General features: G+C 44.3%; 1 protein-coding gene across 3 annotated transcripts; it reads right to left on the bottom strand.

The window, feature by feature from the left end:
• Positions 1-5,104: 5,104 nt before the first annotated feature.
• On the bottom strand, positions 5,105-10,621 carry LOC122515508 (hybrid signal transduction histidine kinase B-like). 3 transcript variants are annotated; one of them, XM_043632888.1, is made up of 5 exons: positions 10,033-10,621; positions 8,804-9,368; positions 8,267-8,601; positions 7,320-7,836; positions 5,105-6,583 (listed from the first exon to the last, which is right to left on the bottom strand). In XM_043632888.1, exons 1-4 carry the CDS (start codon positions 10,114-10,116, stop codon positions 7,393-7,395), a joined length of 1,428 nt encoding a protein of 475 aa, XP_043488823.1. In that variant the 5' UTR covers positions 10,117-10,621; the 3' UTR covers positions 5,105-6,583; positions 7,320-7,392. The 3 variants fall into 3 exon arrangements, with proteins under 3 accessions (XP_043488823.1, XP_043488824.1, XP_043488825.1); XM_043632889.1 differs by having other exon boundaries at positions 8,276-8,601; XM_043632890.1 differs by lacking the exon at positions 10,033-10,621 and adding an exon at positions 9,715-10,025.
• Between the last annotated feature and the right edge of the window lie 2,097 nt (positions 10,622-12,718).

Genomic DNA, 12,718 nt, shown 5'->3' with positions numbered 1-12,718 from the left:
GGTCGAAGCTTGTATCGCGAGTAGGCGGAGCAAACGGTGGCTGAACTGGCGCCAGGCGCCTCGATCGCAAACCAGGAGTACCAGAACCACCCTACGAGCCGATAGGTATTTCCCTGTGCCTCGTGGGAACACCTCGTGGGAACACCTCGTGAAGAGCGACGGCGCGAGAAAAGCCTGCTACCATCTCCCTCTACGACCCTCTACGACCCTCTCTCCTGCTCTCTCTCTCTCTCTTTTTCCATCTTACTCGCTAATTCTAAGTCGGTCTTCGTCTCCGTAAAGTATTAGTTAAAGTCTTACGCGATCATCCTTATGGAAGGAACAATTTCAACAAATTTCCTAATGCGTGCAGGCTTGCGTCAGGATTGCGTCAGGGTTGCGTAACGGTGAATGAAAAAAGAGAAGAAAACGAGAAACGAGAAGTTAGGGAAGGGCTGACAAGATTTTTAACGAGATCATCGCGGTAGATCGCACTCGCCTTCCAGGGGGTTACCTCTCTTAAAACCGTTAACGATATCACTCGTCAATCACGGTTGATGACGAGCCGATGAATGAGTGATGTACACGAAGCGAGAAAAATGTGAAAAAGAGAGAAAGAAAAGGAGTTGAAACGCAATCAAATTTGTCTTTTGGCGGGGGGTGCTTCGCACCAGTGGGTGTCCCTCGTGGCTACTCGCATGAACGATCGCGAATCGAATTCACGAGACGACGACGACGACGACGACAACGACGACTATAAAAGTAATTCCATCTGGCCCAAACAGACAGAAACTGTCACGTTTTCTAACACTTTTCTAACACTTTTCGTTGCATTAAAAATAGACGATATTTAGGATAAAAAGTAAGGAATAAAGATTGTGGTTTTCATCGAGGCGTCGTAGCAATTGCCACGAACAATTTGGAACTCACCCCTTGCTATTTCTCTCTCTGTCTTTTTCTGCACTCTCCTCTTAAAGGGAAAAACGAGTGCCGGCACCCCGTAGCTGTTTGACTTAATTTTATGAGGGGTCGCCTGGGACGTTGGGAGGGTGCCGAAGTCATCCTCCGTCGCCCCCCCCCAGCCCTGTTCACCAGCAGCACCGACAACCAAAGGAGTCCCTCCTTCTCATCTCGTGGCAATCGGCCCTCGGTACGAGGAGGACGAGGAGAGGATTGGGAGATGAAATCTACCAGCGTGGTGGCTTAGCGGATAAAAATTATCCGTTTAAAGTTGAGAAGCGCTATAAAAGTGTAGTTAAGCTAGGCGACCGAGAAGCGAATCGCACTCTGCCTGCTTTTTCTCTCTTCTTTATAAGGACGATAACTATAATTGGTAAATAACCAAGGCAAGGGTGGCATCTTGAAGATTGAATCTTCTTTATATAAATTACATTTACGATGACGTCTATTTTTGCTAAACCGAGAGAAAATATTTTGAATATAATTGACGGAAACGAGAAAGAAAAAGAAAAATTAATTAAAAAAAGGAAGGGAGAGCAAGATAAGGTAGAAAAAGCTGGTCGTTTGTAAAGAATTGAAAGAAATCCGAAGAAGAAGAAGAAGAAGAAGAAGAAGTAGAAGAAGAGAAAGGGATGTTCTCGGTAGGGAGAAGACGAATGTGCTGGTAGTCCGGCAAGCTTGACTCCCTTGGTCAGAGGTCACACATTGTTCGAGAAAAAGGAAGAAGGACGAAGCTATCGCGTTACGTCGTCTCACTTACGCAAGCACTCTCGTCTAGCGTGGTAAAAAAACACCTGATATTTATGGTCCAGCTGATCGGATGCTTGGACTTTACTCGCTGATCGGATCGCACTAAATCACTAGCGGTCTACGCCTAGGAAGGTCCTGGCTCCGTCTGCTATAGCTGGAACGAACCCCAAAGTATTTTCCGAATAGCAACGACGAGATCGAAATTGGAAAATGTTTCGTTTGTTTCTACTTTAAATACGAGGGATTAGGATATCGCAAATGATCGATCATACTATTAAAATAACGTGAAGTAGCTCGAATCTGTCTGAAATGCGTGAGATGTTCGCGTTGTACGAACCACTCGATCGTATCTGCGGGCATCCGCGATAGAAAAAAAGGAGTGGTAGGGTAGTTTGATCTGATTAGCGAGTATCGATCCTTTTTGACGAGCCGACTCTACGACTGGGTCAGGGTAGTCTTCTTCAGGGTCGTTACACCGGGCAGCCGAACGGGGGGGGGTTCTCCATCAATGTCTCGCCTAATATATCTGCGAGAATTATTGAAAAGTGTTCAATAATATTTCAACGAATAAACTAATTTTGTAGCACGGGATAGTAGGCGTCGTAACTTCTTTGGGAACATCAAGAAGAGGGAAGGGAAGAAAAGGAAATAAAAGTCGGAGGACGAGATTTTCGGTATCGATCTGCGATTGGTGGTCGACGAGACTCGGTCAAGGTACTCGTCTTCGTGATCTCTTTACTTCCGCATCTCTCTGCAGGTTTCGTTCATTCCTTCATTCGGTGAATGCGGAAGCTTCCATGTGTTCCTCCTAAGCGTGTGTACGTCTGTGTGTCCGTAGGTACGGATATAACGTACGTGCCGCGTCATCAACCACCGCGAACCTACGTCGTCATCAGAAGTGAAAGATGCTGGCGTCGCCGAATCTTCCCTTTCTCTGGCTTCTCCGTCGCGGAGAGAGTAAACGTGACGTCACCGGCTTAAAGCTGCGACGACGAAATGAGCTGGACCGATTGATTCGTCCTTCCCTCGACACACACTCTTCTTTTCCCTTTCTACCCCAATCCTTCTTCGAGTTTTTTCACCTTTCACGACCAACCAAAGTCTCGAAAAATATTTTTTTATCATTCGGGAGTTCGACGTTCCCTTCGAAATGATAGGAAATGTATTCGTTTCGTAACGTATACCTCTATTCTTTTCATTTCACCTATCCCCTTGACGTCCTTAATCGGTCACTGGGATAACGTATGTATTATTGAAAGAGAAAGAAAGAAGATATGCATATAATATATATATATTAGTTGCACGTGTGGTCCACGATAAGACATCGGGGATTGAAAATATCGAGTTGCGAGAAGAAATACTTTCGAGATTAACGACTACGAACAATGATCATTCGACTTGGTAACGATGAGAATTGACTCTTCTCGCATAACCGAGGCCTACGATAGAGTTTAGTGTCAACGTTAAGAAAGACGATAAGCAGCGTGTCTGGTCTGATCTGATCTCTTTTGGTATTCGATTTAATCCAAATTCGTATACGTAAATCGATTTCTCGATACGACCGAAACGAAAGAGAAAAGAAGATATAGACGAGTGCTATGAACGTCCAAGGGAGAAAGATAGACAAGATGCACGTGCGCTGCGCTATCGCAGGAAAGAAAGAAAAAGAAGCAAGGTGGTAGAGAAGAGTAGCTACAGAGAAGGGATGTTGATAGTGGGAGGTGATCTACGTCACCGAGAGAGAGAGAGAGAGAGGAAAGAGACTGCAAGAAGGGTGAAGCTGGTAGATAGAGATAGGCCACGATGCTGGCGTGACTTGACAATAAAGCTCGTCTCACCTCCAACTCGTTTCCTGCCTTGTCCTTTCCAACCCCTCGCACGCTCTCTTTTTACTATTTTTTACTCTCCTTCTATTGCAACCCCTTTGTAACGTAATGTAATCTTTCTCTCTTCAACGTCGTTCCTACCTATCGTTCGCAGAAGATTTTTCTTCTTATTTACGAAAGCAATGCACATTATATATTTTTACCCGTGCCTATTGACTCGACTAATTATATATCGTACATACTTATTAAGGTATTTCGGATAAATTTTGCAAAGAAAAATAATCAGCGAACGAACCTGTTGGAAGTTGGAACGATTAGTTTTAATCCTGTCGAGCAAGAAAGCAACGTCTGTAGTTAGGGGAAGCTTGTTCGAAATCGAAGACAAGCCTATTGTCAAGCAACCCTCTGTGGACGAGTCGGTTAAATCCTCGTTAGAAGTTTATCAAACTTCAAGCTTGTCAGCGGGCAGCAGCTCGTGCGATCTTTCGCGCTCTCCAACGTTGGAAGCTTTCCTTTCGTAGGCAATAATTATTTCAATGTAATATGTCAGCTAAATAAATGCTCGAGTATATATATTGTAATTGTTCCATTCGTTAAAGAGAGATTGACGAATAATTTAATAGATAATTTAACCAAGGTAAAACAGGCTTCCAAGGGTCTTTGAAAAATATGTAGTTGCGTTAAAATTCACGCTCAAATAATAATACCAATATACATATGAAATAACTCCATGGAGAATTGACGCAGAGATAGAGATAGAAAGAATCGTGCAACGCAAACTCGAGCAAAGTTTATCGCGAGCTAGGGGTTTCGGGAGGTGATGCTCGTGGAGGTGGATGGTGGGGTCAGGTTGGAAGAGGTGAACGTTTTGTTTACCGACGTTCCATCCCGATGGATTCATCGTCGAAGCGGCGCAGTCAGCAGAAACGGCGTTGCAAATAAAGCGAGGGAAGCGCGAGAACGTCAAAGCTTCTCCGCATCCATTTTCTCTTTCCTCTCTGCTTCCTCTCTGTTTCCTCTCTGTTTCCTCTCTGTTTTCTCTTTTTAATGCGTCTTATTTTGATGAGTACCTACTCCTGTACAATTTGGACATACAATTTGGACATACGATTTGGGATTTGACATCGTTCGAAAGGAAATATGGAAAATGATATTGTTCATTAGAAAGGGAAACATTTCGATATGAAAGTTGACAAAGATAATCGTAGCTGGAATTCTTTAAATAAAGATTAACTCGTTGCGTGACACATAGCAGGAGGATTTAATTACTACGACGTAAGCAAGATATTGGTTTCGCTACTTGAAATTCGAGTAGGTAGAATGCGCGAAAATGTGGCTGCGCGAGGAGAAGGAAACTTTTTAGTTGGAAGAGGATACGCGAGAACTTTTTCCTTCTTTTTTAGTTGCGTGCGTGGACTAGAACGAAACGCTGACTCCACGATATTTTTCTTTTTTATTTTCATTTTTTTGTCTTACATTAAAAGGTACTAGGTAGATAGGTAGTAGCAGGTAACGCCGATGGAAACTAACAAAGGTAAAAATCCAAGGAAATGGTTTTGGATGTTTCGAAATAATACGACTCCGGCGGCTATCTGAAACTGTCGGATTGCGTGTCGACGTTTATTTATAATAAGAAGTATAATAATTACTTTTATGTACACACGAGAGACGATGTAACGGGAATTAAAACATTCTTAAATCGAATCGGACAAGTTTCGGCCAGTGGTGTTTTGGCCGAACGTGACCCATACGAGAAAACAATAATATATATATATATATATATTTTTTTTTTGTATATGCATAATATTCTTCTAATTAGGATCGATGGCGTAGCTTTACGCGCAGGTTCGCGTATTTTCCTTAAAATATGAACGATTAGCACCGGCCTGTTCATATTTCGTTACGTCCAATAGAATTGTTCCTGTTGCTCGTTTATTGTTTTATCTTATCCTTCGTTCGCAAAGTTACGCCACCGTCTAACGCATAAACCACTCGACTTCTTCTTATCGTCGAATTCGTAGAATAGACAAATGGAGATTCTTTCTTCGTCGAAGAAGTCGAGTCGTAGAAATACCATACAGGTATACCGTATACCGCGATTACTTTTTGTGCCATAATCATATTAAAACGATATATTCCCTTTTTTACCCCACTTTGGCCGTTTAAGCGCGCGATCTGATCAGTCCAAGTTTCCTTTTTCCTTTAGTTCTACTCGACTCGCAATTGAGAGAGACCGACCTATGATGGATATCATTTTAATAGTGTAGATATAAAAATATAATTTAAAGAAATAAAAACAAAGAGTAAGAAAAAAAGACAAACTTTGGCAAGAAAATGAAATTTCAATCGTGTCTATTAGTATGAAAATGAATAAAAGCATCGAATAATTGGACGAAGAAGAGTCCTATCTCGTATCAAAACTTATACGAATGCCCTAATTGTAAGTAAAATTGACGTTAGAAGAGAGCGCGCGAGTTCTTCATTCGCGATAATCTTGAGAAATACTTTTTACGATGGCCTTACCAAGATCCGATAGCTATTCCAAGCGATGCGATCATTATATTACATAAACAATGTAGAATGAATCTATGTACACGCGTAGATCAAACGCTAGAGACGAGAGTTCTTCAAAAGTCATGAAAAAAAGGATCTGCATTTTTTCGTATTCATGCGCGTTCCTTAATCCTACATTTGTCTTAACTTAATTGTAGACACCTTCCTCTCCTCGGCGGCCTCTTATCTTCTTCGTTTGACCATATATCGTCGTTTGCACCATCCTATGCACGCGGAGGAACGAGGAGAAGACGTTGCTCTGTCGCTGTGTATCGTCGAAAGAAAGGAAAAATAAAAAAAGAAACAAACGAAAAGTCATCTATCCTCATATAAAGTTGTTGCGTTGTTAACATTTATGCACGCACGCAAAAGAAGCTTTTCGCTTCTTTACTTTTTTCGGAATGATTTGATTATTTTGCTGCCGAGATAACGCCCAGATCTCAGAGGTATCGCTCGAACGTTCTTCCCCTTCTATCTTCCTCCCCATTTCTCGATCCACGAACGTTCTCGAAACGCTGTAAAAAAAGAATTATCGAGAAACCACAAGTGATGAAAATGAAAAACATCTTGCCACCCTTTCGATTGGTCAATTTTCAAATGGACTAGTCTAACGAAACAAAACTTTAGAGGAGAGAATATCCTGAATCGTGGGAAGCAACGAGGGATTACAATGTTGATCCGATCCGGAAAAGCTGGTTGCCGCGAGCTTAATCTTATTTAAATGCTGACCCCGAATCGACCTCGGCCTTAATATCGTTACAGCGCGTAACCGCGAGCAGAAAGTCAACGTTTCTTTTTTATCCTACGAAATAGGCGAATGAAATTTTAATCGAAGGTATTTCAATCGTTCCGCCCACAAAATACGAAGGGTACATCGCCGCAAACTAGGAGAAAAAAAAAAGCTCGCGATATAATCGTTTATAGCGGCATCAATCTCGTTATTTTTCCGACGGAGCACGTAATCGCGCTGAACCGAGCCGGCGACGCAGCCTCAACGACGACCGCGATGATAAACTTGTAACACTTGGGAAACAATGATGTAATAGTTTTTACGAAGGCGTTAACGCTTTATCTCGTTGCACATCTTTCCGCGTAAACGCTTTTAAACGAGCCCCGGTTCGCGACGTTATCGTCGCACGGCGATCCCTGCTTTAATGAATTTTTATGCCTTGATACACCGTCCGAACTTTAACTAGAAAATATTTACCGAATCATTTGTTTTCCATTGGAAAGGACTTTCGATCGACTCACCGACTCAAGCATTCGATTATCGAGATAATCGCGTTCAGGTCCAGCAAGCGCCTCCTCCTCGGCGCTGTCGATGTCATAGGTAGACTTCCGGACTGGCCGGCGCCGGTTGTTGTTGTTGTTGTTGCTGTTGTTGCGGTGGTGGTGGTGGTGGTGGCTGCTGTTGCTGCTGTTGCTGTTGCTGCTGTTGTTGTTGAGGATGTTGATTTTGCGATTGATGTTGCTGCTGAGGCTGCGCTTGCGTTTGTTGTTGCTGAGGTTGAGGAACTTGCTGTTGATGATGGTTGTGATTATGACTGTGATGATGATTCTGACGAGCCCTCAATATTTCACAGCGTTGTTTGTAAAGATCTCGCTCTTGTTGGGTTCGAGCCAGCTCGACTTTTATTCGTTGAAGTTCGTTTTGCAGATTACTGTTGGTCGTCTCGAGATCGTGACGTTGTTGCAATCGTTTGCTGCGACAGTTTTGCGCGTAGCCCCGGTTCTTCAAAGTTCGTCGTTTTTGCTTCAAGCGGACAACCTTCGCAAGAGGATCGATCGCTTATAACGTTTTCGTTCGTCCACTATTCTGTTATCTAAATTTTTCTCTCTCTCTTATTCGCGCGTAACGATCGATCGCCACCTCGAGAACCTTAAACTTTCGTATTCTATGCGGACGAATGAATTGTAGAAAAATGTTGTAACAATTTTGCGCGATATTGCGCGATTAAACTTTTCCAAAAAAGAAATTCGTTTGGGTTCTCGAGGTAGTCGAGAAATCAGTCGTTTAAAAGCAACAGAGGTAAATTCTGATCGATCTTTCTGTGAGACGCGTTATAGAAAAAAAGTGATTAAGCGGTAATTCGATGGATAAAACTTATCTCGTCCATAAAACGATTGAATAAATAATGCGAAAGCGATCGAGATCTTACCCTTATTACCTTGATCGAATGGTTGAAAAAATGAGAGACCTGACTCACCTCTTCCCGCGGGCAACCGTGGAGGCGTTTGTTCAATTCGCGTACGGAAAGCGACATGAGGAGCTCGTCGTTCATGAGCTCTTCCTGTGAATTGGCAGGTCCGCAGCTCGAATAAAGTCCATTGGCAGTTCTGTGAGCAGGACTAGGACCACTGGCACCACAAGAACTGACCGAGCAAACGCTCAACGGCCTACCCGGTTGCATGGGCATCCCTTGCATGCTATCATCCATGCTCTGCATGACACCCCCGCCCGCGGGAAGCATCCCGCCGCCTGAACCTGGACCACCATAGTACTCGATGTGACCGGACATCGTGATGTACCCACCTGCGAGCGATAACGAGCCTCTCTCGTCGTTAAATTCTCTTATCCGATCGCGTTAGCTACTTAGAACATTATTCGATCTATCATCTATGGAAAATCGGTCTCGACTAAAATACTCATCGAAGGATACTCTTTCGCGTATCATCGATAACCAAGTGAGATATGTAAGAGAGTTAAAGACGTTATAACAGTGGGGATATATTACCGGGATGCCTGGTGTGTCTCGGCAAGTGTTGAAGCTCCTGAAAATGATGATGATTCGCGTTCGACGAGGACCAAGCTTCGTGATGAGGTTCCTGCGCTTGTTCCTGAGGACAATGAGGTCTCAAATCGAGGGGTTCTTGCCTGAGGGACTGGGTGAGCCAGCTCATGCTGACGCCGGGCCCAACTTGCATGTCATCCTGCAATACGGATCCCGGTTGTTGCAGATGCAAGAGGAGTCCACTGCGTTCGCGAGGATCTCGCTCCGCGCGATGCAGCTGCAACGGGGGTGGAGAGGCAGAGACCGGTGGCGTATCCGGCGGGGTGCCTGGATGCGAAAGGGTCGTCAAATGCGGTGCACCACCACCAGCACCACCACCACCGGGTGGTGCCTTTACCAGAACCCCGTGTTGCACTTGTATATGAGGTTGCCCGTACAACGGATGGGGTTGTTCTAATTCGTGAGCCGGTGGGGTCAACGGTGCCAGAGCTAGGCCCTGAGCTTGTACCTGTCCTGGAATTTGCACCACGCTTCCGTTCACCATTACGTTCGGCGAACCCATTCGTACCTGAAACCAAAAATTCGATACCGCCGACTGTAATTATTATTATCTAAAATATCAAGAGTATCTATGATATAGTCGAGGGAATCGTATCGTAAATGAATTCTCACGCAATAAATAAGTTTAATATCGCACAGTTCAACGAAATCACAGTTGCGCGTGGAATCGATCGATTTAACGATCGAGAATAAGTTTGCGAGAAAAGAAAATCGTCGAAGTTAATGACGTTACACGCAGTAATATCGAGCGAGCAGCGATATCCTCATTATCTCTTGAACTTCACTAATGAACTTCAACTTTTATTAATGACACCAGGGAGATAAGGATATACAAACGTAAAACTCGGACCGACCGGCACGCTGCTGCTGCTGCACCGTCATCGATATTTTCGCGTTATGCAACCAACTTAAAGATTTATTCCTTAACGTTCCGCGAAGAGAAGCACCACGTGTGCTTCGCGTTCGTGCGTTGACGGATCCCGACCGGCAAATGCACGATGATACTCTCTCTCCCCGTCGAGTCGTCACGACTCGTCGTTCGTCCATTTACAAAGATTTCCTTTCTTCTTTATAATTTATCGGCAAACATTTTTTTCATTTTCAGTGTCCTTTGGAAATCGAGTCTTTTTTATGCAATAGGAGAATGAAAAAAGCCAAAAGAGGAGGAGCACCTCTCGCTTGACGTCGGCGGGATCGAGATGATCGAGGACAAACTCCTGGACGTATTCCCTCGCTAGGTGGTCCTCGGCTTCCATCTTAACTTCGTCGACCTCGACCTCCACCTCCTGCGCCTCCACCTTCTCTACCGCGTCCGTTGCAGCTGCATACGTGAGCGTCTCCTCGGTGACAGCAGCTATTCCTCCTCCGGCTCCTCCTTGACAACTCGTCGCTGCTTCTAACGTCGTGACCACCTTTCTTGGCAGCCTTCGAGCCGAAAAGAAAAATAAACTAAAAGAAAAAAAAAACGAGTAGCAGCTATCCACGTGAGTCTCCTCGACGATGCACGAGCAACACTTTTCAACGGAAGAACGATTTGTTTCCTCTCCTAGACACTCGACACTTTTCCTTGCACTTCGATAACACTCGAAGCTTCTTCTTTCCCGCCAAATAATAATCCCTTTTCTCAGCCCTTCGAGCAAGACTTTTGCTCGTCAAAATGCACGCGGGTATACCACCGAGCGTCGTCGTTATCACTCCGACAAATATTTCGATATTAACACGAGAGATGGGGAAATGGACAAGGAGAGAGAGAGAGAGAGAGAGAGATGGCTAGATAGACAGATAGATAGATAGATGGACAGATAGAGAAAGAGAGAGGAAAGAGAGAGAGAGAGAGAGAGAGAGACAGGCAGAGAGAGGAAGAGAAAGAGAGAGAAAGGTATTAAGAGAAAAAAAAGAGAGGGATGCGCGCCGGCAGAGCAGAGAGATGCGTCGTCGTCGGTGTCTCCGTTATCTGAGTGGTGGCCGATACGCTCGAGCGCAGCGCGCCGCGCCGAACGTGACGGGGGTGACATGACATTGGCGCGCATGTCACTAGATGACGTCACCTATGGGGTGGGCGTACTCTCTGGGACCACCCCAAACCCAAGCTCACGAGTTGGGATTCGTTCGGTTGCCGCCATTTGCTCCCGCCCCTTATCTCCAACTCCTTCCATTTTCAACCACTTATTTTCTCCTTTTGTTCTTTTCTCTTCTTTATTTTCTTTGCTTCTTTCAAAGCGTTTCTCTTTTCCAAAAACTCCTATATTATATACAAGGTGGCCCACCACCTAACTCTGGAACCACTTCGACATCTCTGCAAATGTTAACTTTAATCTAAAAGCCTTGGTTGCACGATACACCCTTTCAATTTCCTTTTTCTCCCTTCTGGGACTTTTTGCAATTGGCCCCCCTCGATATTTTCTCAATATGTCGCCGATAAAAAGTTGCCAAAATAGGAACAAAATTGTAGAATGAGTAGAAGCTCAGCAGGGGTTATTATTCGTAGCGCTACTTATTTCGATTGAAAATCGTTTAGCGATCGTCCCCCTCTGTCTTCATTTTTGTACGTTTCGCGTAAACGACGAACGATCAAATTGGAGCGCGAGTATTTTCACGCGAGGACAAGGAAAAAGAGAAAATCGCGGCCTCGTATCTAAATAGCTTTCCGCAGACGTCCACGGGTCTTAACCTTTAGCCCTTCTTCCTACCCATTCCCGAGATGCCACGACTTTAAAATACTTCATGAATATCAAATTTTCCTTATTCGCTGTCGCACCTACCTCTCAAACCCTCATCTTCCTTTCCTTCTTTTTATTCGCTCTCTCTTTCCTCTTCTTTTTCGTAAGATACCAACCGAGGTTCTCTGCCGTTTTGCATCTAATCCTTTGCAAAGGTCTAATCGAATCGAACGCAGAGAAGAGATGCATACCTCGTGTAAGTAATTTGTCAAGGTAGGAGGAAGCTTTAAGGTTCTATCCGTACTTTAATCCTAGGAGAGAAGAAGGTGACTTGAGAAAAATCGGAGAAAATTTTGTTGGTCTAGACGGGGCGAATGTCGGCGAGGGTCGAAATAGAAGGAACAACGCCGATAGGATTGGCCATTTTGTTTGAGCGAGGAATTTGTCGACGCTGCACCTTCGACGACATCCTTCGACCCCCTTCCTCCTAGTACTCTTTCTTTCGCACGATCGTCGCGTACGATTTCTCAACGTGTTCGCGAAATTTTCCGTTCGCGATACCGAGAGCTACCTCTTTGTTCGACTTTAAATGCGATCAAAAGTCAAATTTCATTATATTGCATGGGTTATAGGTACCGATTTTTCTACGGAAAAATAAATATTTACCTATGAAATGTCGATAGACAAATAACTTGCAGTAATCCTAACTGCGAGGTGAAGACGTTCTTGATTGGTCCGTGTAGAAAATCGATTCACAAACGAGAACAAGAAGAAGAAGAAGAAAAAGAAGAAGAAGAAGACGATCGAATCGGAAGATGCAATCGGAACGACGTTTGCTCGATATCTATGTCAGAAGGCGAGATCGATCTTCCTCAAAGGCGAATAAGTTTGCTTGACTTCGCGCCACTATTAAATCTTTATACCGCGAGGTCAAGAGACGCTGATCTATCGTATCGTTTGGATCAGAGGGAAACGTCTGGCATGCCGCGGTAGTATAGCCGCGCAACAAACTTTACCGCGAGATTTACGACGGCAATTGCATTCGAAAAGCAAAGACGGACGGACGGACGGACGGTCGAACGAATGAACCAAGAGAAAAAGAACTTTCATATCCGACGAATCGTTCTTTTCATCTTAACTCCAATGCCAATCTTCGAGTCGTTTATCTATCGGCGTTCAAGATTTCGGAAAACTGCTC

This window comes from Polistes fuscatus, unplaced genomic scaffold, assembly GCF_010416935.1.
Source record: "Polistes fuscatus isolate 324 unplaced genomic scaffold, CU_Pfus_HIC Scaffold18, whole genome shotgun sequence".
NCBI classification, from domain to species: domain Eukaryota; kingdom Metazoa; phylum Arthropoda; class Insecta; order Hymenoptera; family Vespidae; genus Polistes; species Polistes fuscatus.
The sequence above is the reverse complement of the archived record's forward strand: the minus strand, read 5'-3'. Positions and strand labels throughout refer to the sequence as shown.